Source organism: Scyliorhinus canicula, chromosome 8, assembly GCF_902713615.1.
Source record: "Scyliorhinus canicula chromosome 8, sScyCan1.1, whole genome shotgun sequence".
Lineage (NCBI taxonomy): Eukaryota > Metazoa > Chordata > Chondrichthyes > Carcharhiniformes > Scyliorhinidae > Scyliorhinus > Scyliorhinus canicula.
The window spans coordinates 148,056,112-148,081,849 of record NC_052153.1 but is presented as its reverse complement, the minus strand read 5'-3'; the positions used below and the strand labels follow the sequence as shown (position 1 = coordinate 148,081,849).

The following is a 25,738-nucleotide window of genomic DNA, read 5'->3' as shown; positions in this document are numbered from 1 at the left end:
AACCTGACACATGATGAGGATGTATTAATCCTGCTTAGGCATTCGCCCACAGAGCCGCCTCTATCTCTCCCCCTAGCTCGTCTTCTCACTTGCCCTTGAACTCCTCCACCGGAGTTTCCTTCGATTCCAAAAGTTCCTGGTAGATATCTGATACCTTCCCCTCTTCCACCCATGTTCTGGAGACTACTCTGTCCTGTATCCCCCGTAGCGGCAGCAGCGGGAAGGCCGGAACCTGCCTTCTCAGGAAGTCTTGTACCTGCAGATACCTAAACCCATTCCCTGCTGGCAATTCAAATTTATCCTCCAAGGCTTTTAAGCTGGGGAAGCTCCTGTCTATAAATAGATCCCCCATCCTCTTAATTCCTGCCCCTTGCCATCTCCGGAACCTACCAGTCCAGCCTACCCGGTACACACTGATGGTTATTATAAATTGGGGTCCAAACCGATGCTCCCTCCACTGCCCCCAAATTCTCAGAACCGCCACCACCACCGGACTAGTGGAGTATCGGGCCGGCGAGAACGGAAGAGGTGCTTTCATCAGTGCTCCCAAACTTGTCGCCTCTATTCGCTCCCACAGCAACCCCTCCCCCACTACCCACATGCTAATCATGGCTATATTGGCCGTCCATAAATAATTACAAAAGTTCGGCAGTGCCAGCTCACCCCCCCCCCCCCTCCCCTCCAGTAACACTTTCTCCACTTGCGAGGTTTTACCCGCCCACACAGTCTGAAATAACCTTACTTACCCGTTTAAAAAAGGCCCTCAGGCTGAAGATGGGGAGGCACTGAAATGCAACCAGAAATCTGGGGAGAACCGTCATTTTCACAGCCTGTACCCTCCCCGCCAGTGATAGCGGGAGCATGTCCCATCTCTTAAAGTCCTCTTTCATTCGTTCTACGAGCTGGGATAGGTTTAACTTGTGCAGTGCCTCCCAATCCCGAGCCACCTGGATTCCCAGATATCGAAAGCTCCTTCCTATCATTCTAAACGGCAACTCTCCCAGTCTCTTCTCCTGCCCTCTTGTCTGTATTGTGAACATCTCGCTTTTCCCCATGTTCAATTTATAGCCAGTAAAATTACCAAATTCCCCTAGGATCTGCATAATTTCCCCCATCCCCTCCAATGGGTCTGAAATATACAAGAGCAGGTCATCTGCGTAAAGCGAGACACGGTCCGACACCCCCCCCCCCCGAACCAGCCCTTTCCAGTTCCAGGAGGCTCTTAACGCCATGGCCAGTGGCTCTATGGCCAGAGCAAACAGTAGCGGGGAGAGGGGACACCTTTGTCTCGTCCCTTTGGTGTAGTTAAAATACCCCATCCTCAACCGGTTAATACGCACACTCGCTACTGGTGCCTGGTAGAGCAACTGAACCCAGTCAATGACGACCTCACCAAACCCAAACCTTCCCAGCACCTCCCACAGGTAATCCCACTCCACCCGATCAAAAGTCTTCTCCGCATCCATCGCTACCACCACCTCCATCTCCCCTCCTTCTGAGGGCACCATAATAACAGTTAAAAGCATTTAAATGTTGGCCGTGAGTTGTCTGCCCTTTACAAATCCCGTCTGGTCTTCCCCTATCACCCTCAGGACACAATCTTCTATATTTGTGACCAATATCTTAGCCAACAGTTTGGCGTCCACATTCAGTAGAGAAATCGGCCTGTGTCACCTCCATTGCTCTGGATCCTTCTCCCATTTCAGGATCAATGAAATCGAGGCCTGCGACATTGTTGGGGGGAGGATTCCCTTCTCTCTTGCTTCATTAAATGTCCTCACCAGCAGTGGGCCCAATATTTTTGAAAACGTCTTATAGAATTCCACCGGGTAGCCGTCTGGCCCCGGGGCCTTGCCCGACTACATGCCCTCCAGCCACTCAATTATTTCCTCCATTTCAATTGGGGCTCCCAGCCCCTCCCCCAGGTCCTCCTCCACCCTCAGGAACCTCAACTGACCCAAAAACTGCCTCATCCCCTCCACCCCAGCCGGGGGTTCCGACTCGTATCATTTGTTGTAAAAGTCCTTAAACACCTCATTCACCCCCACTGGGTCCAGGACCGTGATCCCACCTCTACTCTTTACTGTCCCTATCTCCCTAGCCGCCTCCTTTTTTCTGAGCTGGTTCGCTAACATTCTGCTTGCCATTTTCCCATACACATAGATTTCCCCCCCTTGCCTTCCTCAGCTGTTCCACCACCTTCCCTGTAGTCAACAGCCCAAACTCCACCTGTAACCTCCGCCGCTCCTTCAGTCGCCCCCGTCCACAGCCTCCGAGTATCTCCTGTCCACTTGGAGTATCTCCTCAACTAACCTATCCCTCTCAGCCCGTTCCAAATTTTCTCTGTGGGCTCGTATAGAGATTAATTCCCCTCTGACCGCTGCCTTCAAAGCTTCCCAAACTGTTGCTGCAGAGACCTCCCCCGTATCATTTTTTTCCAGGGAGTTCTGGATGGACTTGTTCACCTGCCCACAGACCGCTTAGTCCGCTAACACCCCCCACATCCAGCCTCCATCGCGGGCGTTGTCCTCTCTCCAAACTAACCCGTAGATCCACCCAATGTGGGGCAATGATCCGACACTGCGATTGCCGAGTACTCAGTATCCGCCACCGCCGGTATTAAGAGCATTGATCAGAACAAAAAAGTTGATGGGAGAGTATACCTTGTGGACACGGGAGAAAAAAGAAAACTCTTTCGTCCTCGGCGGTGCAAACCTCCCATGGGTCTACTTTCTCTTTCCTCCTCTCTCTCTCTCTCTCTCTCTCTCTCTCTCTCTCTTTCCCCCGCCGCCGCCGCCCCGTCTGTTCCATAAAGCCCTTCAATTCCTTTGCTGGCACCCTCCCTGTCCTAGATTTTGACTGGTCCAATTCCGGATCAATGACTGTGTTAAAATCTCCCCCCATGATCAAGTTATGTGACTTTGAGTCTGGGATCTTGCCTAACACCCGCCTCATAAATTCCACATTGTCCCAATTCGGAGCATATATGGTCACAAGTACCACACGCACCCCTTCCAGTTTCCCACTCACCATTATGCACCTGCCCCCTGTGTCTGACACAATTCTCCCTGACTCGAATGCCACCAGTTTATTAATCAAAATCGCTATCCCCCTGGTCTTTGAGTCCAGTCCTGAGTGGAATACTTGGCCAACCCACCCCTTTCCCAATGTCTAGTCTGGTCTGTAACCTTTAGGTGTGTCTCTTAGTTCATAGAAAATACAGCAGAGAACAGGCCCCTCGGCACACAATGTTGTATCCAACTTTTGTCCTAGATTAAGAACAAATTAATCTACACCCCCATCATTCTACCATAATCGATGTACCTATCCAATAGCCGCTTGAAGGTCCTTAATGTTTCCGACTCAACTACTTCCACAGGCATTGTAACATTACCACGTCCGCCTTCAGCCCCATCAATTGCGTGAACACTCGAACCCTCTTGACCGGCCCGTTCAGTCCTCTAACATTCCATGTAATCAGCCTGGTCCTCATATGTAATCCACAGACGCGCTGGGTACAACATCCTGAATTTCACCCCCTTCTTCAAGAGGGCTGATTTTGCCCAATTAAACCCGGCTTGCCTCTTGGCCAAATCCCCGTCCAGGTCTTGATAAATGTGCAACTTACAATTCTCCCACCTGTGGCTGTGTTCTTTCTTGGTCCACCGCTGAACGTGTTCCTTGTTCAGGAATCGGTGCATACGTACCACCATCGCCCTCGGCAGCTCGTTCGCTCAGGGCTTCTTCGCGAGGGTTCTGTGCGCTCTATCCACTTCCAGGGGCCGAGGGAACGCCTCATCCCCATCAACTTCTCCAGCATGTTCGTCACATAGGCCCTCGCATCCGATTCCTCACTGCCCTCAGGGAGGCCGACGATTCTCAGATTCTGCCTCCTGGACTTGTTCTCCAAGTCCTCCAGCTTCTTCTGCATTATTTTCTGGCGGTCATTCATCACCTCTACCTTTGGTCTCCAGCATGGTGATGTATTCCTCGTGCTTGGACACCTTTTTCTCCAGCTCCTGGATCGCACGTCCAAGGATTTCTTGATTCTGCGCCACCTGTTCAGTCGAAGCCTTGATCGGGTCCTTGTTAAGCTTGGCGAAGCAATCTTCAAAAAACTTCACCAGCTGCTCTGTCGACCACTGTGCCATCTTCTCACGGCCCTGCTTCTCCACCATGTCTTCCCGCGTTGCCAGCTCTGCTCGTGTCTTTCTTGTAGAACTTTGTCTTCTTACACGGCCACTTCTGGTCCAATTCTCCTTGCACTGGAGGGGTATTTCTCCTCAACGTCTCACTCCACCGATTCACCCATAAAATCCGGAAAATAACGGGTGAAAAAGTCCAAAAGTCCGTCACAGGCAGGAGCTATCAAATGTGCGACCTACCCCTCCATGACCGTCACCGGAAGTCAGTTCGGCTATAGTTAAGAACACCACTGAGTTTTGGATATACTTCAGGGGAGGGCATCAGTGCTCTGGAACATGTGGAGGGAAAAAACAGATTCAACAAATTGGTATCGGTACAAGAGGCTGTAACTATAAGAGACTAGGGAACTGGAACTTGAGTACAGAAAAGGTTAAAAGGAGAACTGATGCAAATATTCAAAAATTATGAAATATGGTTAAAGTAGGAAAGAACTGCTTCCAAATGTGTTCATGATGTGGAGATGCCGGCGTTGGACTGGGGTGAGCACAGTAAGAAGTCTTACAACACCAGGTTAAAGTCCAACAGGTTTGTTTCAAACACGAGCTTTCGGAGCCGTGCTCCGAAAGCTCGTGTTTGAAACAAACCTGTTGGACTTTAACCTGGTGTTGTAAGACTTCTTACTGTCCAAATGTGTTGAAATTGTAAACTAGAAGTTGTAAGATCATTGCCAAAAGAAAGAGTGGTGATGTTTGGAGAATTATTGTACGTTCACGGTTGTTATGACACAATGTGTATTAACTTGAGACAATGGTGGAAGTTCTACTTGCACCTTTTTAATTTGTATCCATTGGAAGGATTAAAAAAATATATATATGGATTTGATTTTTGCGGGAAGATTGGAAAATAATACCGTCTGAATAAAATCATATTTCTTACTCCAACTGCTGTAAATAGTTAGCAAATTATCCAGAGAATATAGTCAGGAAAATACTGAGTAGTAATAACTTCTCAACCGAGTTAATTGTGATGCAAGTATCATTTCAATGCCAGGCACACACGACTACAGGGATGGTTGCCTATATTTTTAAAGAAAAAAAGACAACTGCGGCTATTGGAAACCTCACATGCTTTGATTCTTCATTTGTGTTTGTGGAAATTATTAGACATGGCGTCAAACCTGTTATTTTTTTAAAAGCGCAGGTCAGTGGGAAGGGTTAAGGTCAGTGAATACATTTGAGAACAAAACAACTGAATGACTGGAAACACGGAGCTAACTCCTCCCTTCCTGATATGTCATTGAACACTTAATGAAAAATTTGGCTTCAGCACAAGTGTGATCAACCTATTTTCAGCACTGTATAGCCACTTATATCTGTATTTTCTACCAAATAAATGAATGGTTATTTGATATCTGTTTGTCCAGATATGTGTGGAGATGATAGTGGAGTTTAATTCTCAGGCACAGTTGCTCTAACACACTGCTTAAAAAACTGGCTACTTTATCCACGGTATGTAGAAGTTGTTAAACTTCCACGCTAATCACAATACGCCCATAATTACAAATTCAGAACAATTTAACTGTAGTGAGGCATGCAGCAACTTGGATGATGCAAACTCTAGGAGCGCATCTGTAATGTTCTGCCTGGTGTTCTGTTCGAGGTCTTCTGAAGTCATTTGTCAGATCATAAGACCATAAGAAATAGGAACAGGAATAGGCCATTCAGCCCTTCGAGCCCATTCTGCCATTTAATACGATCATGGCTGATCTAACACTCACGAAGTCCACTGTAACCCTTAATTCCGTAAGAAGTCTTACAACACCAGGTTAAAGTCCAACAGGTTTGTTTCAAACACGAGCTTTCGGAGCACGGCTCCTTCTTCAGGTGATTCACCTGAAGAAGGAGCCGTGCTCCGAAAGCTCGTGTTTGAAACAAACCTGTTGGACTTTAACCTGGTGTTGTAAGACTTCTTACTGTGCTCACCCCAGTCCAACGCCGGCATCTCCACATCATGGTGACCCTTAATTCCGACTGATTAAAAACCTATTGATCTCCACCTTGAAAATGTTTAAGCACTCTGCCTCCTGGGGTAAAAAATTCCAAAGATTGACCATTCATTGAGAGAAGAAATTCTTACTCGAATCAGTCTTAAATGAGGACCTCCTTATTCTAAGACTATGCCCTCTCATCCTACACTCTTCAACGAGTGGAAAGATCCTCCCAACATTTACCCTGTTTAACCCCCCTAAGAATCTTGGGTGGGATTCTCCCAGCCCAGGGCCGGGCTGGAGAATCCCCGCAACCGGGCCACGCTGCCCCGACGCCGGCACGTGATTTTCCACGGAGCGGAGAATTGGCACCGGCGCATTTGGTGCGGCACCGGTCGCGGGCCGCTAATGCGGCCGGGCTGCTGCTTCTCGGCCCAGGAATGGCTGCTCTAAAAAGGCTGAGTCCCATCGCCGCCGTCCACATCTGGTTGCAGCTGGTGGGAACTCTGCACGCAGGGTTGGGGGGCCTCCGCTGGGCCTGGCCCGCGATCGGGGCCCACCGATCGGTGGGCCGGCATCTCGCAACACGGGCCTATTTTCTTCCACGCCGGCCCCTGAACTCCCGCACCATGTTATGTCAGGGCCGGCACGTGAGGGAGGCCACCGCGCATGCGCGGGTCAGCGCCACTGCGCATGCGTGGATCCCGCGGCGCACAGTTCGCGCCAGGGTGGGAGGCTGGAGTGACCTGTAGGGGCCAGAATCGGAACTCCCAGCGGCCCATTCATGTCGTGAAACGCAACGGCGTTTCCGACGGTGTGGACATTCTGCCGCCAAATGGGAGAATCCCAGCCATTATATCTCAATCCTATCACCTCTCACTTTTGAACTCCAACGACTTCAGATCCAAGCTGTTTAATCTTTCCTCATATGGCAGTCCCTCTATATCCTAGTAAACCTCCTCTGTCCTGCCTCCAATGAGAATTTAAATATCTCTTTCCTTAAATAAGGGGACCAAAACTGTACACTGTATTCTAAATGTGGCCTCACTAGTACCTTGTACAGTTGCAGCAACAGCTCTTTACTTTTATACCTTGAAATAAAAAACAGCATTCCATTTGTTTTCCCTATTACCTTCTGCAACTGTATGCTAGCTTTCTGGGCTTCATGAGCAAGGACCCCAAGTTCCTTTTGTACTCCAACTTTCTGCAGTCTCTCTCTATTTAAATAATAATCCACCTTCTCGTTCTTCTTCCAATATGAACAATCTCACATTTTCCCACAATGAATTTAACTTGCCAATTTTCTGCCTTCTCGTTTAACCTGTCAATATCTCTCTGTAAACTATTTATATCTTCCTTACAACCTGCCTTCCCTCCCACCTTTGTATCATCCGCTGATTTGGTCACAATCCACTCTGTTCATTCCTCCAAATCATTAATATATATTGCGAAGAGCTGCAGTCCCTGTACGGTTCCTTGTGGCACTCCACTGGTTACTGTAGCCACCTAAGATGGACACTGGGCTACCAAAATGGAGAACTGCTAAGGCTGCAGGGAGAAAACAGTCTTAGCAGGACAAGCAGTTTGCAGAAGGCTAATTAGCATTCTGCACGTACAAAACCAGTTTATGGCCAGGTGCAGGATCTCAGCTTAAGGTGTAAATGGCAACAACGATTTGCATAGTAATGAGGTGATCCAGATCTGGGCCCACACAATAGAAACATTTGAGTTTGAATGGATACTTTGAGTGGACGCCCAGACGAAACGGCACCAGAAGTATCCATCACAAAGCACCATAGAGACCGCCCCACCCATCGAGAAGAGACCCTCAGATTGGGGGATTTGTACGATATCGATTGGGAAATGACCCAATCGATACATGGCAGGTAAAGGCCCGCCCCGAAGAGGCACGGACTTTGGGGGACCTATAAAAGTAGACCCCGCACATGGTCCGTTCTGTTGACTCCGGCCCAGATCTGCTGTTTTGCTCCGGCTCTGTTGCATTCTGACTCCGACCCCAGCCTCCAGATCCTGTCTTTCATCACCGGCCGTTGAGCACCAGCCATCGTTCACTAAGTGCCAAAACGACGCTCGCTACGTGACCCAGGCATTGCTTATACTCTAGCCGACTATTAGGGAACAGAAGGTGCAGTCCAGAAAGGATCAAAGGCCTTGTCCCCTGACCTTGCTGGTTCCTACTTAGATAAGTATTTAGTCGTTTAATAGTAGAAATAAGTATTAGTCTTTAGCGTATGCATGTGTATTTATTATATTGGTTATAATAAATATTAATCGTTTGAACTTACTAATCGGTGTACAATTTTATTACTTTGAACCTGTCCTTGATATACTTGTGAGGTGTCTAAATACGGCACCTGGCGACTCCGAGCAGAATTACATACACAGAGCTGTAGTAGTGTTAAGCACACGGCCTTTAAACGGAGGCGTGTTAATACACTCCAATAAACGCGTAATACACTCAAGTAAAACGTGCAACATTACTGCCGTCCAACCTGAAAATGCCCCCTTTCCGCTGCTTGTATTTGCCCCATTGTTGTAAAAGGCAGCTTCAATAGGAGAAACCACGGTCACCTGACATAGAAATGTAATCACGTAGCACAGTGGTTAGCACTGTTGCTTCACAGCGCCAGGGTCCCAGGTACGATTTCCCGCTTCGGTCACTGTCTGTGTGGAGTCTGCATGTTTTCCCTTTGCCTGTGTGGGTTTTCTCCGGGTGCTCCGGTTTCCTCCCACAAGTCCTGAAAGATGTGCTGTTAAGTAATTTGAACATTCTGAATTCTCCCTCAGTGTACTCAAACAGGCGCCGGAATGTGACGACTAGGGGCTTATCATGGTAACTTCATTGCAGTGTTAATGTAAGCCTTCCTGTGACAATAATAATAATAATAATTATTTAGTATGTTGGTCACAATGTGCCATTGGTGGTTTTATTGTAAACCAGAATAAATAGTATGCAAACTCATTCGATCAATTGATACACATTTTGTAATGGCAAAGTTATTAAATACTGGTTTAGCTCGCAAGGCTAAATCGCTGGCTTTCAAAGCAGGCCAGCAGCACGGTTCGATTCCCGTACCAGCCTCCCCGGACAGGCGCCAGAATGTGGCGACTAGGGGCTTTTCACAGTAACTTCATCGAAGCCTACTCGTGACAATAAGCGATTTTCATTTCATTTCAGTTTTCAAATATATTTAACAGTTACTGAATAGAAACAGATGGCAGATGTGAAGCAATGAAAATACATAAGTCTGGAGCTCTCATGGAGTTAATCAAACAAACCAGTTTGACGAGATCAGTTGAAAATTTAGGACTGGTGTTACAATCGGATGAGAAAATTCCGGATTGGAAGCCTGGCTCAAAACTGTGTAACCTTTATTTTTATAAAATGTGAAGGAACAAAAACACAGGATCGCTAATTAGTTATAACGACAAGAATTAATTTTTTTTGGAACATGAAAAATTTGGATTACAGTACCCCTTTAGATTAACAAACACACACAGATTTAAAGATCAACATGGATCACAAAGTCTCATTCACACAAAACGTCCCTTTAAAGCACACAATGACGATCATGGTCAAATACACACTGCACTCTGAACCCAATTTAGTGTCTCTGGTTTCCTCCTCCAAATTCCCTAAATAATTGTTACATGAAAGTTTAAAAGCTCCACTCCCAAAAACACACTTTAAACAGAGCTCTCAATAATTCCTTCCCTTGGCGATTTGCATTCCAAACTCCAGTGCAGGTTTTACAAATAGAACAGCACAGAACAGGCCCTTCGGCCCGCGATGTTGTGGCGAACAATGATCACCCTACTCAAACCCACGTATCCACCCTATACCCGTAACCCGACAACCCCCCCCCCCCCTTAACCTTACTGTTTAGGACACTACGGGCAATTTAGCATGGCCAATCCACCTAACCCGCACATCTTTGGACTGTGGGAGGAAACCGGAGCACCCGGAGGAAACCCACGCACACACGGGGAGGACGTGCAGACTCCGCACAGACAGTGACCCAACCGGGAACCGAACCTGGGACCCTGGAGCTGTGAAGCATTTATGCTAACCACCATGCTACCGTGCTGCCCTGTCAGTTTCAAAATGACAGTTTCAAACAAGGCTTCTGCTTCACCTTTAATCAAATCCAGGGTTTCACACCAATCTCTTTAAGGTTTCTTTGTCTTACGGGCTACTACACAAACTCTGATCCATCCACTAATTTCCATAGGTATTTTAACTCCCGTTCCACAGACTAGTAAAATGCCACATCTGAAAACTACTTCAGATGTCTTTCTGGAGTCTCGGCCTTCCTCTCAACCCTGTCTGTCTTCACTGAACGGATCTTTGTTCTAGTATCTTGAACCTCCGGCTTCTTGGAAACTTCTTCATTGCTCTAGTCTCAACTAGCTACTCATTACTCGTGGTATGTTTTTTCTTATAGCAAAGCTAAGAGAAATCACAGAATTTACAGTGCAAAATGAGGCCACTCGGCCGAATTAGTCTGCACTGGCCCTTGGAAAGAGCACCCTACATAAACCCACGCCTCCACCCTAACCCCGTAACCCAGTAATCCCAATTAACTTTTTTTTATGGACATTAAGGGCAATTTAGTGTGGCTAATCCACCTAACCTGCACATCCTTGGATTGTGGGAGGAATCCGGAGCACCCGGAGTAAACCCAGGAAGACACAGGGGGAACGTGCAGACTCCGCACAAACAGTGTCCCAAGCCAGGAATCGAACCTGGGACCCTGGAGCTGTGAAGCAACTGTGCTACCGAGAGCTGCCTTCTCCCTCTACATCTCTCCAACTTCCAACTGCTTCGGCTTTCAGTCCCCTCCCCCGTCGAAGAACATTTCATAACTACAGGGGAGACGGTTTAACTTTGGGGAAGCTTCTAGAAATAATTTGGGACAAAGTTAATGGACAACTATGGGTTAATTAAGGCAAGCTAGCAGATTTATTGAAGGAAAATATGTTTCAACTCGCTGGAGTTTTTTGTAGAGGTAACGGAGAGGGTTGATGAGAGCAGTGCTGTTGAGATTACCGTGCCATACAACTGAGATGTGAGCAAAGCTAAAGTTCATGGAGTAAGAGGGAAAGAGGGATAGTAGCAAGATGGATATAGAACTGACTGAGTGGCAGGAAACAGGCCCTTGCCTTTGTGTCCCTGATCGCCCACTGTAGAATCCTGCTTGCCTGGCGGTCAGCAGCACCACCTAAAGCTGCACACTGGCTGTCCGACCTATTGGAATTTCTCCAAGTGGAAAAAATCCAATTTGCCATCCAAGGGTCAAAAGATGGCTTCCTCAATATTGGGAGTCATTCACCTGACTCTTCTGGGACCTGTTTATGGCCAACAAACAAATAAACATGTAGCAAAGACCCAGGGACAAGTAACCAAAACATGATAGATGTGAGGGAGGACTGGGGTTGGGGGGGGGGGGGGGGGGGGGGGGGGGAGCAAGAAGGAGTAGCCACATTGTGGTGAATGTAATATATGATATGATAATTCACACTGTCTTTGTAAGCGCAGTAGCGCTATCCAACCACTAGGGGGAGTAGCTCTGGGAGTACTCAGTAGCTTGTACTGGGCTCCGCCGATGACTCCTCCCCCTAGTGCTGCTGTATAAGTACCTTGTCCAGAGTCAGCCCTTCACGAGAGGCTCTTCATTTTTTCCAGGGGCACTACCACGGGGGTCTCACTTCCGGCATGGCTGAGGACGCCGGGCCCCGTACTTCTGAGGAAACACGTCAGGGCGCACAAACGCGACCCCCTTGTTGAAAAGGTGCGTCTGCTCCACTGCAATTCCCAGTACGCATTCGTCGAGTTCCCTGACGGCCGTCAGGACACGGCTCCGGGATATGGCACCCGCCGGATCCAGCGCCCCCTCTACTCCCATAGAAGGACCTCTCACCCTACACCCTATGCTGCTGCCCCCTTGCGCGCCCGTGCCCACGAGCTCGCTCCACCAGTTCCGCGCGCCGGCCAGCGCCCAGCGCCCCCAGTCCCCGGTCGAACCAGGAGAGTATGAAGCTCGGATACAACCTTCCCTGGAGTCCGCCATCGTACCCCAGCACACAACACCCATCTAGCCACCGCAAGAGGCTGCAACCCCGGTGCTCCGCAGATCACAGCGGACAATTTGACCATCGGACAGACTGACGTTGTAGACCACCACCCCTGCCGGACTTGATTTTTTTTTTTGCAGGGGGTGGATGTGGTGAATGTAATATATGATACGATAATTCACACTGTCTTTGTAAGCACAGTAGCGCTCTCCAACCACTAGGGGGAGTAGCTCTGGGAGTACTCAGGAACTTGTACTGGGCTCCACCCTTGGCTCCGCCCTTGGCTCCGCCCACGACTCCTCCCCTTAGTGCTGCTGTATAAGTACCCTTGTCCAGAGTCAGCCTGTGTTCACTAAGAGTTCATCAACGGGTAACAGGCTGGCTCTGAAGTAAGTCGATTAAAGCCTAGATTCATATCGGAAACACGTGTCTGGTGAATTGATGGTTCCATCACACATACGGCAGAAAAGAAAGGGGTGTAGCAGAGAAGAAGGGGATGGGAGGGGAGGCAGTGGGGTAGGGAAGGGTGGGATGGGGGCAGGGAGGGAGGGAGGACGAGGGAAGGAGAACAACAGAGGGGAGCCAGAAGTGAGGAAAGAGGAGGAAACACAAACTGGGGGGAGAGTGCAGGAAACTACAACGACCACAAGAAGCACAGAAAGGTGAAAGAGAGAAAGAACAGGAAAAAGGAACGACCCAAGGCCGAAGCTGAGGCAAATGGACACGAACAAAAAAGAAAACCGACCAAAAAATGCAAATGACGTCTGGGGAATCACCCAGGTGCCCCTTCCACCCGGTTTTATTTTGCTTCTTCTGTTTTTTTTTTAAAAAAAGAAGGGGAAGAGAAAGCCCCCACCCCTCCTCTACTGCTATGTGCTATGAAATGTTTCTTGTTTCTTTTATATTTCCGCTGTTTTTTTCCTTTGTTTTTTCTTTTGTTTTCTCTGTGTGTGCATTTGTAAGTATACCAAGTATGAAACCCAATAAAAACATTTAAAGGAAACATACCTGCTATTTCCTAATTTTCATTGGCAATTTTATGGTCAGGTTACATTGCTCCTGATCCGTTGTTTGAACTAATATAATTGTAAAATGTCTCATCACTGTTTGTCCAACTTTGCATCTCTCTGCCACCGGGATCTATGCTATCTTTTGAACTTTTGTATGTTTGCTTTTAGTTCCATGTTGTCCCTTTTCCCCTTATCATCAATGTTTTTTGTCTTTTGGTAAACCGCGCACTTGCCTCTGAGGGGAAACTGGTCCTGAGGGGATTGGATTTTATGCAGCGAGTTGTTCTAATCTGGAATGCGCTGCCCAAAATGTAGATTCAATAACATTTTAATTGGGAAAAAAAAAACAATTGTAGGACTCTGAGAAAAAGATTAGGGAGAAATTTCAAAGAACTGGCATAGCCATGATGAACTGAAGGAAAGAATGTGAGATAATCTATTCCTCAGAAGGAAATGTGCAGTCTTATTCCAAACAGATTATATATGAGCATGCGGAACGGTGTTCTGTCCAGTCTGTATGTTTCATGGTAAGACAAAAACAACTCAATGAATAATAAAATACTGATCATTAATTTTGTTGGGTATTGTTTTTCAGGGCGATGGACAGAGAGTGATGGTTATTACTGGGCCTAACATGGGAGGAAAGAGTTCTTATATTAGACAAGTGGCACTGATCACTGTCATGGCACAAATTGGGTCCTATGTTCCTGCAGAAGAAGCTCTGATTGGCATTGTGGATAACATTTACACAAGGTATGACTTTAATTTCTCAATACAAGCAAATGCTTCGCATGAGAATTCATTTCTGCCATTTCCCTCATCTCGCATAGCCATTAAAATGTTTTAAATTTTCACAGTCCATAGCAGTCCAAAGATGTGCAGGTTAGGTGGATTGGCCATGATAAATTGCCCTTCATGTCCAAAAAGGTTCGGTGGGGTTACTGGGTTAGGGGGATAGGGTGGAAGTGTGGGCTTAAGTAGGGTGCCCTTTCCAAGAGCCAGTGCAGACTCGATGTGCCTAATGGCCTCCTTCTGCATTTAAATTCTGTGATTCTGTGAAATTGCTTTCTGTGCTAAAACAGTGCCAACATTTTATCTTGCTATGCAGATACTTGGTCTCAAGTCAGATTGTTTTGAAATAATTAATTTAAACTAATGCACTTGGAGAAAAAGGAAATTATTAACTGAATTTGGGGAGAAAATCCTCTGTGGTATCATTAACACATTAGGATTGGTGGACACTTGTGTGCTTTTTATTTTACAAAGTCCTTACTTTTTAAAATAAAGGAGTTCAATTGTTAACCAGTGCACTAACAATATAATCAAGATTAAGGTTAAAATCCAGGCCAGACCTTTCTGGTGTGTGCATTGGTTTCTCTCCCCTCCTCCTTGCTGTAGCTTTCTCCTTTGCTGTGAGTCTGGTATGATTTTGAGGAATCTCGGTCCCGTTCTTAGAAGCTGTGGAGCCTCAACAAGAATTGGCTCTATTTTCTTTGGACCATACAAGAATCTGTTCACGCAGTTGCATCTGGGGGCACAGGCTTGTTACTAGGTTCTACATAATTATTGACGAGGACTATAGTAAATCCAGAAGACTGATTATATTGGCAAGTATGGGATATGCCTGTTGCTATTTTGAAACAGAATATACAAAGAGTAGGTTGATGCTGCAGAAGCAACAGTCGGTAGCAAATAAATGTGCCAGAGATGTTCAGGCTGCCTGCTGAGAAAAGCCAGAATATATGGTTCTTCTGGTGGGAGGTCTTCAAGGCGCATGTTGGGAGCCAGCAGCATTATCATGCAGCTTAGAAACGTCTTGGTGTACCAGTATCTGAATATTTAACGGTATCCTGTAATGTCCCTCCAGTGTTTAGAAGTCACGCTATATTGTCTGTGAGCTATAATGCTGGTTAGGAGATTTCTGCCTTTATGTTAGGAATTATAGATCGCTTGTATTGACTCAGTCCTTTTGTCTAGAAATATAACAATATGCAGGATTGAATGTAAGATCCTGCCTTTTGGTACTTAACAGAGTTTGCTAAAAGGCTTATGTAATTTTGTATGAATGTTGCTTGTCACCGACTGATATGGAAGCCACTCCGGTGTTAATACACACACAGGAATGGGAGTAGGCCATTCAGCTTCCAAGCCTACTCTAAGATCATGGCTGATCTGTGGCCTAACTCCATATACCTGCCTTTACCCCAATCCTTTAATATCTTTGCTTAACAAAAATCGATCTCGGATTTAAATTAACAACTGATCTAGCATTAATTGCTATTTGTGGAAGAGACTTTGAAATCTCCACCACCCTTGGTGTATAAAAGTGTTTCTAACATCTCTTCTGAAGGTCCAGCCCAAATTTTTAGCCGATGCACCCTAGTTTTAGAATCTCCAACAGGGAAAAACAGTTTATCCCAGCCATGTCAATAATTTGTCCTTGATCTTTTTTTTCTGAAAATCTTTTTATTGGCTTTTCTCATATTTATAAACAGTTGTTACTTATATACATTACATTTTTCTTGGCCGCGCTAATTTGCTTTATTTTACAGAAAGGTTTGTTTTGTCCGTCATTTGACTAACTATGTACATTTTGTCGATGAACTGCCCCCAAGTATCCAGGAAGCCTTCCTCTGACCCTCTGATGGCGTACTTAATCTTCTCCAGATGGAGAAATTCCGAGAGGTCAGCGAGCCAGTCTGCAGCTTTGGGTGATGCTACCAATCGCCAGCCGAGCAGGATTCTCCGGCGTGTGATTAGGGAAGCAAAAGCAAGGGCGTTGGCCCCCTTCATTTGCCCTTAATCTGTGGACTTCTACCTTGGTTAACTGTCTCTTATGTGGGACTTTATCAAATACCTCTGAAAGTCCATAGGTCCCTGTCCACTCCCTTCGTCAGCTCTCCAAAAAATTCAGTGACCCAACTGCAACCTTCTTTTGTTTCAGATCAGTGAGGCAGTAGAAATAACTGTCCAAACATTGTAGCAAACAATTTGTGTCAGATTGCACAATTTTTATTCAGGAGTTCGGTGGCAATGGGGGCAGATCCATTTTTTTGGATTCTTGAATTGGCCAAGAGTTTGAGGGAGAGAGCTGACTGGTGGTGATTTAACCTGAGGATCACCACACCTCAGGCGAGGGGCAAGGTTGAGAAGGCAGGGCCTTCATGAATAACCCTGGCTGGTACAGGAATTGAACCTGCGCTGCTGGCTTTTGTTCTGCATCACAAACCAACTGAGCTAAACCAGGAGTGTATTTAGAACATAGAACAGTACAGCACAGAACAGGCCCTTCAGCCCTCGATGTTGTGCCGAGCAATGATCACCCTACTCAAACCCACGTATCCACCCTATACCCGTAACCCAACAACCCCCCCTTAACCGTACCTTTTTAGGACACTACGGGCAATTTAGCATGGCCAATCCACCTAACCCGCACATCTTTGGACTGTGGGAGGAAACCGGAGCACCCGGAGGAAACCCACGCACACACGGGGAGGACGTGCAGACTCCGCACAGACAGTGACACAGCCGGGAATCGAACCTGTGCAGTATTGGGGGATTCCGTTCTCCCTTTTCTGTAAAAATAATTCTGTAAAAATAATATAAAGGGGCTGGTTTAGCTCACTGAACTAAATCGCTGGCTTTTAAAGCAGACCAAGCAGGCCAGCAGCACGGTTCAATTCCCGTACCAGCCTCCCCGGACAGGCGCCGGAATGTGGCGACTAGGGGCTTTTCACAGTAACTTCATTGAAGCCTACTCGTGACAATAAGCGATTTTCATTTTCATATGTGGGATTCTAGTTATCAGTTTTGTGAATGCTACAGGTTTTCAAATTTATTTTAAAGATTGCAATAATCAAGAAGACATGATGAATATTGTTATTATATACACACAGTATAATCTGCATGCGTTAATGTAGATATCTTATCAAAGTCTAAAATGCTTTAATATCCTGATGTGAGCCATGTGTTCCATTGCTTCAGTTAAAATGCCATAATTGCAGGAATAGTCAGTATGTTTGCTCCACTGATAATTAGTGTGTCATTGATGGTATCCTCCTAAGTCTGATCCCATTTATCACTAATAATCTTTTAGGAACAGTAGAGAACTATTATATCTAAACAAATCTGTTCCTTATACATCAGTTCCACTTTCTTGCTATCTCATCTTAACACTCAATCTCTTGTCTGTAGAAATACAATTTAGGAGTAGGTCATTCGGCTCCTAAAGCCTGCAGCGCCATTCAATACAATCATGCATACTGCCGATGACCTTTCACCCTCTTGTTTTTAAAGAATCCATCTACTATCTCAGAAATATTCAAAGACTCTGCTTCCGCTGCATTGGAAGCAGTGTATTCCAAAGACACTTTACCCTCTGAGAGAAAACAAGTCAGCCTCATTTCTGTATAAAAATAAGAGGTTGTTCATTTAAGACAGTGACCCCTAGTAGCAGGTTCTCCCACAAGAGGAAATATTCTCTCGGCATCCACTCTGTCAAGGAGCTGGTCGTTGACTTCAGGAAGCGAAGTATCGTACACACTCCTGTCTGCATCAATAATGCCGAGGTGGGGATGGTTGACAGCTTCAAATTCCTAGGTGTGCATATTACCAACAATCTGTCCTGGTCCACCCATATTGACCCTACGACTAAGAAATCACAACAGCAGGGCAGCACGGTGGTGCACTGGGTTAGCCCTGCTGCTTCACTGCGCCGAGTCGCAGGTTCAATCCCGGCTCTGGGTCACTGTCCGTGTGGAGTTTGCACATTCTCCCTGTGTTTGCGTGGGTTTCGTCTCCACAACCCAAAGATGTGCAAGGTAGGTGGATTGAACAGGCTAAATGGCCCCTTAATTGAAAAATAAATGAATTGGGGACACTAAATTTTTACAGTATTAAAAAATAGAAATCACAACAGCGCCTATATGTCCTCAGGAAAATAAGGAAATTCGGCATGCCCACGTTGACTTTTACCAATTTTAACAGATTCACCATAGAAAGCATCCTACCTGACTGCATCACAGCCTGGTATGGCTCAGCCCAAGCCTGTAAGAAACCACAGAGTCGTAATCACGACATTGATAGTCAATTTCCAAACATCCTTGGATTCTGGAACTGTGCCAAAGGATTGGACAACTGCCAATGTGGTACCCCTTATCAAAAAGGGAAGGAGGCAAAAGCAGGCAACTACAGTCTTATCTAATTTGTTTATTGGAAAAATAATAGAATCAATTATTAAGGAGAGAATAATAGTGCATTTGGAAAGTAATAATCTGATCGAGCAGAGTCAGTATGGTTTCATGAAGGGGAAATAATGTCTGACAAATTTGCTAGAGTTCTTTGAGATGGTAGTAGCCAGACTAGATCGAGAACCAGTCGAGGTTGTATATTTGGATATTGAACAAGCATTTGATAAGGTGCCGCACAAAAGGTTACTACACGAGATAGGAGCTCATGGTGTTGAAGGTAATTTTTTTAATTTTAGAGTGACCAATTATTTGTTTCCCCAATTAAGGGGCAATTTAGTGTGGCCAATCCACCTAACCTGCACACCTTTGGATTGTGGGGGTGAAACCCGCGCAGACATGAGGAGAATGTGCAAACTCCTCACGGACGGTGACCCAGGCCCGGGATTCGAAGCCGGGTCCTCAGTGCCGTAGGCTGCTGTGCTAACCACTGTGCTACGGGAGATTGGATAGAGGATTGGCTAACTAACAGGAAGCAGCGAATAGCGATAAGCGGTCATTTCTCAGGTTGAAGGGTAGTAACCAGTGGAGTGCCACAGGGATCAAGGCTGGGATAGCAGCTCTTCATAATATATATTAGTGATTTGGAGGAAGGAACAGTGTACTGTAGAATCATAGAATTTACAGTGCAGAAGGGAGGCCATTTTGCCCATCGAGTCTTTGCCGGCCCTTGGAAAGATATTATTACCTTTGTGGATCTGCTTGCTAACTTAATATCTAACTCCACCTACTGTGCAGAACCCCTTTCCTAGTTCTACCGAGGTAGCTACATGGACCACGCCAGCTGGATTCTCCCCCTCAACTTCCTCTCTAGCCCCCATCAGATGTCCCAAAACCTGGCACTGGGTAGACAATACAGCTCTTTGCTGCAAAGAACATTTAAAAAAAACATAAAATAAAATAAAATAAATTTAGAATACCTAATTAATTTTTTTCCAATTAAGGGGCAATTTAGTATGGCCAATCCACCTACCCTACACATCTTTTGGGTTGTGGGGGTGAAACCCATGCAAACACGGGGAGAATGTGCAAACTCCACACGGACAGTGGCCCAGAGCCGGGATCAAACCTGGGACCTCGGCACCGTGAGGCCGCAGTGCTAACCACTGCACCACCGTGCTGCCCTAACTGCAAAGAACATTGTCAATCCCCCTCAATATACTTTCCCCTACTACCACAACATTCTTTTTTGCTTTCCACTGGTAATGATATGTAAACAGACATGCAACTAAAGGGTTAATTACAACACTTAGCTGTGGCACTAACACTAGAGGGCACCACTAAACCACACTATATAACCGAGCTCCCAGAGGCTCTTGGTCTCTTTCCACAGAGGGTTAGTTAGATAGCAGTCGTGTAGCAGAGTCAGATCACAGCCTAGCCACTGTGTCGTTCAGATACAGTTTGTACAGTTAGTTTTCATTACTTTATTTCTAGAATTAGCTCAGTAGAGTGTCAAACTCATTTATTAGTTTTGTCATTACTTAACAAATTTGTTAACTTTACATCGAACACTCTTGTATTCTTCAAGATCATCTGCAACCAGTAACGACAGATATTACTTTAACCAAGTAATACAACATGCTACCAGGAATAGGAATACAATATAACACCTCCCACTGCATTTGAATGGCTGTGAGAACCTCAAACCTATTGGACAATTGCAAAGTCTAAATCACCTCTACTCCTGCCATCTGGATATTCTTACCTGCCTCTTGCACAGTTGCACCCTCTTGTCCCTGACCAAATCAGAGGACCCTACCGTAGTAATTTAACTGCCAGCTGGCAGAAAGCATCCAGGTAACTTTCTCCATCCCTGCTATGTTGCAACTTCTGCAGCTCAGTCTCCAGCTCAATGACTCTGAACCAAAGCTCCTTGAGCTGCAAACACTTACTGCAGATATGTTTGTCCTGAATCTCACTGGCATCCAGGAGTTCCCACATGCAGCAACCGTGGCACATCACCTCCTGCCATCCTTAATTTGTTTTAATTAGTTGCCTACTTATATTCTTCACTCATTTATCTTTCCTTGTTTAACTAGTTTATTAATGTTACCACCGATTAGTATTGTTTTTAAACCTTCAGAATATGATACACCTTAATCAATTACCATAACTTTAAAAGCTTTTATTACAATTTCAGCAACTTGACAGTTACTCACCGATCAGCGTTTTCCATTGTACCAAAGGAAGAGACAGCTACTGGAGGCTGAAAGAAGGTAGAAAAATAAAGTAGCATATCCTGGCCCTCTTCACTAAACTTCCTCTCTCACCAAAACCCCACTTTATTCTCTGTGCAATACACCCAACACAGTGCGGAGGGTAGACGAGGCAGCATTGAGGAAGGTCTGTTCCTATATTCTGAAAAACCTGTTTAAGCTAGCTGGCTAATTAAGTAGCTATTGCTGCTCTTAAAGGGCTGTTTTAAGATTAGAATAAAACTTAACCTCTAATTTGATTAGTAATTTTTACTTAATTGCTACATTAAAGAAAAAAATGTAGACTTTGGATAGATATTAACCCTTTAAACACTCTCACTCACCAGCTCACAGTGCAGACTAGAACAGCACTGAGGAAAGCCTCTCTCTCTTTATACATCTAATTGCCTCTTGAACTCATTCATACTGTCCATCTCGTTGACTTTCCTTGATGAACATGACAATTTTATTGGCAGATGTACAACGTTCTTATAGTTTTGCTTCACAATCGGTATGTTTCTTCACTGTTCCCTTTGACATGTACTCTTTTATTTCATTATTGTTGTACTAGTTATGTTGCGCACATCCTCAAGGACCTTTCACCCTATGTAAATAAGCTTATTCAAAACTCAACTTACTGTATCCTAACTCTCACTAGATCTGTTCACCTCTGTGATCACTGGTTGAGTGACACCTCATTTTTAAATTCTCATCAATGTTTTCAAATTCCTCGGGTGAGGCAGCATCTGTGGAGAGAAAGTGTTAACCTTTCAAGTCAATGACCTTTCATCAGAACTGTAGGAAGATTGAAATATAAGTGTTTTTAAGCCCGTTGAAGCGTGGGTGGAGGACGAAGAGGAGGAAGAAGGATGGGCGACAGGAAGACCAAAGGGAAGATAGCAGTCATCTGACTGCAACATGAAGGGTTAAAGAAATAAAAAAAATGGAGCAAGATGAGGCAGAGATTATTATCTAAAGTTGTTGAACTTGATATTGAATCCAGAAGGCTGTAGAGTGGCAAGACAAAAGTTGAGGTGCTGTTACCAGAGCCCAGAGTGAAGGAAAGTCAGGCCAGGACTCGGCAATGGCAATCAGACGGGTCCTGGTGAGATAAAGATTTATTTTGAGGGGGGGGGGGGGGGGGGGGGGTTGGTGTCTTACAGCTGAGGTGGCAATTGCCGGGGGGGGGGGGGGGGGGGGTGCAGGGTCTTACAGCTGAGGTTGCAATTGCCGAGGCGACGGGGGGGGGGGGGGGGGGGGCAGGCAGGGTCTTACAGCTGAGGTGGCAATTGTCGAGGCAGCGGGGGGCAGGGTCTTACAGCTGAGGTGGCAATTGCCGAGGCAGCGGGGGGCAGGGTCTTGCAGCTGAGGTTGCAATTACCGAGGCGGCGGGGATAGGGTCTTAAGCTGAGGTGGCAATTGCCGAGACGGAGGGGGGCAGGGTCTTACAGCTGAGGTGGCAATTGCCGAGGCGGCGGAGGGCAGGGTCTTACAGCTGAGGTGGCAATTGCCGAGGCGGCGGGGGGCAGGGTCTTACAGCTGAGGTGGCAATTGCCGAGGCGGCGGGGATAGGGTCTTAAGCTGAGGTGGCAATTGCCGAGGCGGAGGGGTGCAGGGTCTTACAGCTGAGGTGGCAATTGCCAAAGAAAAGTCCTCCTTGGACCACAGGATGTCTGATCAGGAGGGAATTGCCTCCTACATCAAGCCTGCAGGGAAGCTGCCAGGATATGAAAATTGCTTATTGTCACGAGTAGGCTTCAATGAAGTTACTGTGAAAAGCCCCTAGTCGCCACATTCCGCCGCCTGTTCGGGGAGGCTGTTACGGGAATCGAACCGTGCTGCTGGCTTGCCTTGGTCTGCTTTCAAAGCCAGCGATTAGTCCTGTGAGCTAAACAGCCCCTGCTGTATACTGCACATGGTGGCGCAGTGCCCCATTTCCCCCCTCTGGTGGAAAGCCAGTGGTAGCAGGAGGGTGATGGGCATGGTAAACCCCCACACCCCAGCCCGCTAGGCATAAAATTCTGTGTAAACAGCTAAGCCGGGTTCCTGTACCTCAGAATATCATGGCCTCTCTCGTTTAGAATATTGACACTGCATAAGTTATTTGTATCATTGGTGTTTTGGTATGTATAAAGTTTGATTATATTACTTGTGCTTGCTGTAGGACCCTAATTGATATTGCTGAAGTAATAATGATTGGTCACTTATGGATGGGTTTTATTTATATGAATATTAAATATGGATGGGTGACAACCCACAACCACAAGTTTGCCAGGGAAGAAGCACAAATCGAGAGTTCGTCCCAGATGCAGTTTATTGAAAAATAGGCACCATGTACTTGAATCCATGTTGACACTGCCAACAATGAAGCTCAGAAACCTGTAGAAGGGAAAAGCAGTTCCGTTGCCATGGCGCATTTCCAGTACTGTAGAATGACTGCTTTGACAAATTCAACTTCAGGTCTTTGTTTTCTGATTGCATTGCTGTGTAGATTAGATAAATTATTGATTCTGTCATAAATTATTGATTCAGTCATAAAAAGCAATTATAAAATAATTCCTTCTCATTGCATAATCAATTTGCTATATGCAGTAAACATTTCTTATGAATTTATATTAAATCAGTAACTGTCTTGTGATTAAAACTATGACAGCAGTGTCGCATTGTAACTAGCGCGAAGCACTCCCGCAGTAAATTAATTACAGTTACTCTTGTAAACATTGCACTTTTCATTCATTTTAGCAAAGGAATGAGTTTTTAAGAAGAAGGGATGGATGTTACAGGATGAGAAGAGGTGGGGTGGCTGGCTGACTGAGCTACCAGGCTAAAGGATTGCTGCATTTTCCTCGATTGCCAGCACATGGGCCGCAGAACCCTGTTTTGATTCCTGTATATTGTAAAAAAAAATAAAGGCACTCTGGATATTTTACTGGACCTTTGGAAATGCAGTAGAGAAGGATTCTGACCCGTGACTAAAGTGAGCACGGATCAGGGTTTGAGATTAGAATGAGGAAGGAGCAAAGCTTTTCTGGACTATTGGGTTGATCTGTGAATGATTGTGCTTGCTACCATAAAAGAAAAGAAAAACCATTGGGATTAATGAGAGGAATGGTGCTGCTTTTGAAGAGATACCAATAAGGTAATGTCTGTTTCCAAGCTGCAGAACCTCAGACTCGTGTCAAGCTCCACATTTGGCTGGTTCTTCCTCTGTTTTAAACCCCATGAAAATTGAAAATGTAATCTTGCAGCTGCATGTTGAAGCAGTAACGTAAGTTTTGCCTGTAAAACTGTGTTGTTTCAGGACGCAGGAAACTAGTCTGGTTGTGTAACGTCTTGTGAATGGAGGGGTTAGGATTGTTTTCCCGTTTAGCCTCCGTTGTGGCGTTGCCATGGCCGAACGTGCCACTGAGGGTGATTATCCGCTTTCCTAGGTTCCAGAGGAGGGAGTGAGTGTCCTGGAGTGGGAAAAGAGGAGTCGCAACATTGACTGGATGGGCACATGGTGCGCATCTGCCAGGATATTGGAACTGAGCTGGCAAAGAGGCCTGCCACAAGGCCTCTTTGCAACGTAGGCGGTGATTTACCACAAAGGCGTGCAGTTCGGGTGGCATACCCGGCGCAATTGAGAGTAATGATGGATTAGAAGAATCATTTCTTTGATAGGCCGCAGTAGGCAGAAGCCTTCAACAGAGAGAAGGGACTGGTCTGAGGAGGGCGGATGTGGACTTTGTTTAGGAGAGATGGTTTGGGGGGGGGGGGGAAGAGTTAACCATGTGTTAATGTTTCTTATTATTATTTGTTCTTGGACGTTGGGTTTGTAAAGGGGTGTTTGATAGGGTACAGGTAGGGGAAGAGGACGATAGTTAGGATGCCAGGGCCCGAAGCTGGAGGAGGCCCTTCGAGCCTGCTCTGCCATTCATTATGATCATGGCTGATCATCGAGTTCAATATCCGGTTGGATGGGCTAGGAGGGATTAAGCTGGTGTTTTTGGTTGGTTTGTGGAGGGAGGTCCTGGGTGGGGTCCATCTCACTGGCAAGCAGGAGTAGCTAGTGGACGGGAGTGGTGTGGTGGGTGGGACTGTGACTCATTAGGCCAGTTGTGGTGAAGCACAATGAGTCTAGTTTGTTGGGGGGGGGGGGGGGGGGGATGGGGTTAGTTGAGGTAGAAGGTAGTCTACTAGCTTGGGGCTGGATGGGCAGAGTGAAGCGATGCTGGGTGGAGAAGGAGGGGGGTGGGAGGGAGGGGTTGTGGAGAGAGGAGGAGAGGACAGCTAGCAGTGACTGGGAGATTTTCTTTGTCTCATCCTTGGGGTGGGGTTGGTGGCCATCTTGGGCCTGGGACCCATGAATTTGTACAGAGGAGATGATGTATCATGGTGGAAATGGCTGACTCAAGGGCGAGGATTGGGGGCTGAGAGACCCCTGACAGGGTTAGTCACCTGGAATGTGGTGTACTTACAGGAGACTGACTTGCGGGTGCTGGACCTGACCAGGTTACAGAAGGCCTGGATGAGCCAGGTCATTGATTGAGGCTTTGATAGCACGGCCCGCAGAGTAGTCAACAAAAGGGCCCATTTCCAAGTCGGTATGATCTTGGCTAATCAAGGGAGTCGGTACGTGATAGTTGCAGGCACCATGAAGGGGATGACGGTGATGTTAGTGATCGTATACCCCCCAAATTGGGACGATGTAAGGTTTACAAGACGGTTGTTGTCCAGAATATTGGATTTAGATGAGCACAAACTGATTTTAGGGGGGGTATTTTAATTGTGTGCTGGACCTGAAGCAGGATTGCCCTCTGCCAAAGTCGCTGCCCCCTTGCGGGTGGCGAGGGAGTTATCTGCATTCATGGCAAAGCAGGAGGGGTGGATCCATGGCAGTTTATGCACCCTGGTAGTACAGAGTTCTAATTTTTTCCCCCCGGTGCACAAGGTGTCCATGAGGATAGACTTCTTTGTCATTGTAGGAAAAAGGCGGAATATTCGGCAGTGGTTATTTCTGATAAGGGGCGGTTTAGTAGCCAGCTGGTGTGATGCAAAGCAAGGCCAACAGCG

At 46.3% G+C, this 25,738-nt stretch overlaps 1 protein-coding gene across 3 annotated transcripts in view; it reads left to right on the top strand.

Annotated features, from left to right (window-relative positions):
* msh3 (mutS homolog 3 (E. coli)) overlaps positions 1 to 25,738 on the top strand; it is a 378,564-nt gene that overhangs the window by 203,902 nt on the left and 148,924 nt on the right. Inside the window, exons 20-21 of one of the 3 annotated variants that reach the window (XM_038805384.1) lie at positions 13,835 to 13,992; positions 20,629 to 20,704. In XM_038805384.1, the coding sequence (XP_038661312.1) occupies positions 13,835 to 13,992; positions 20,629 to 20,698 (228 nt within the window). In that variant the 3' untranslated portion in view covers positions 20,699 to 20,704. Of the gene's footprint in view, positions 1 to 13,834; positions 13,993 to 20,628; positions 20,705 to 23,425; positions 23,588 to 25,738 lie in introns of those variants that run through there. The other 2 variants (XM_038805385.1, XM_038805383.1) reach the window with 2 other exon arrangements.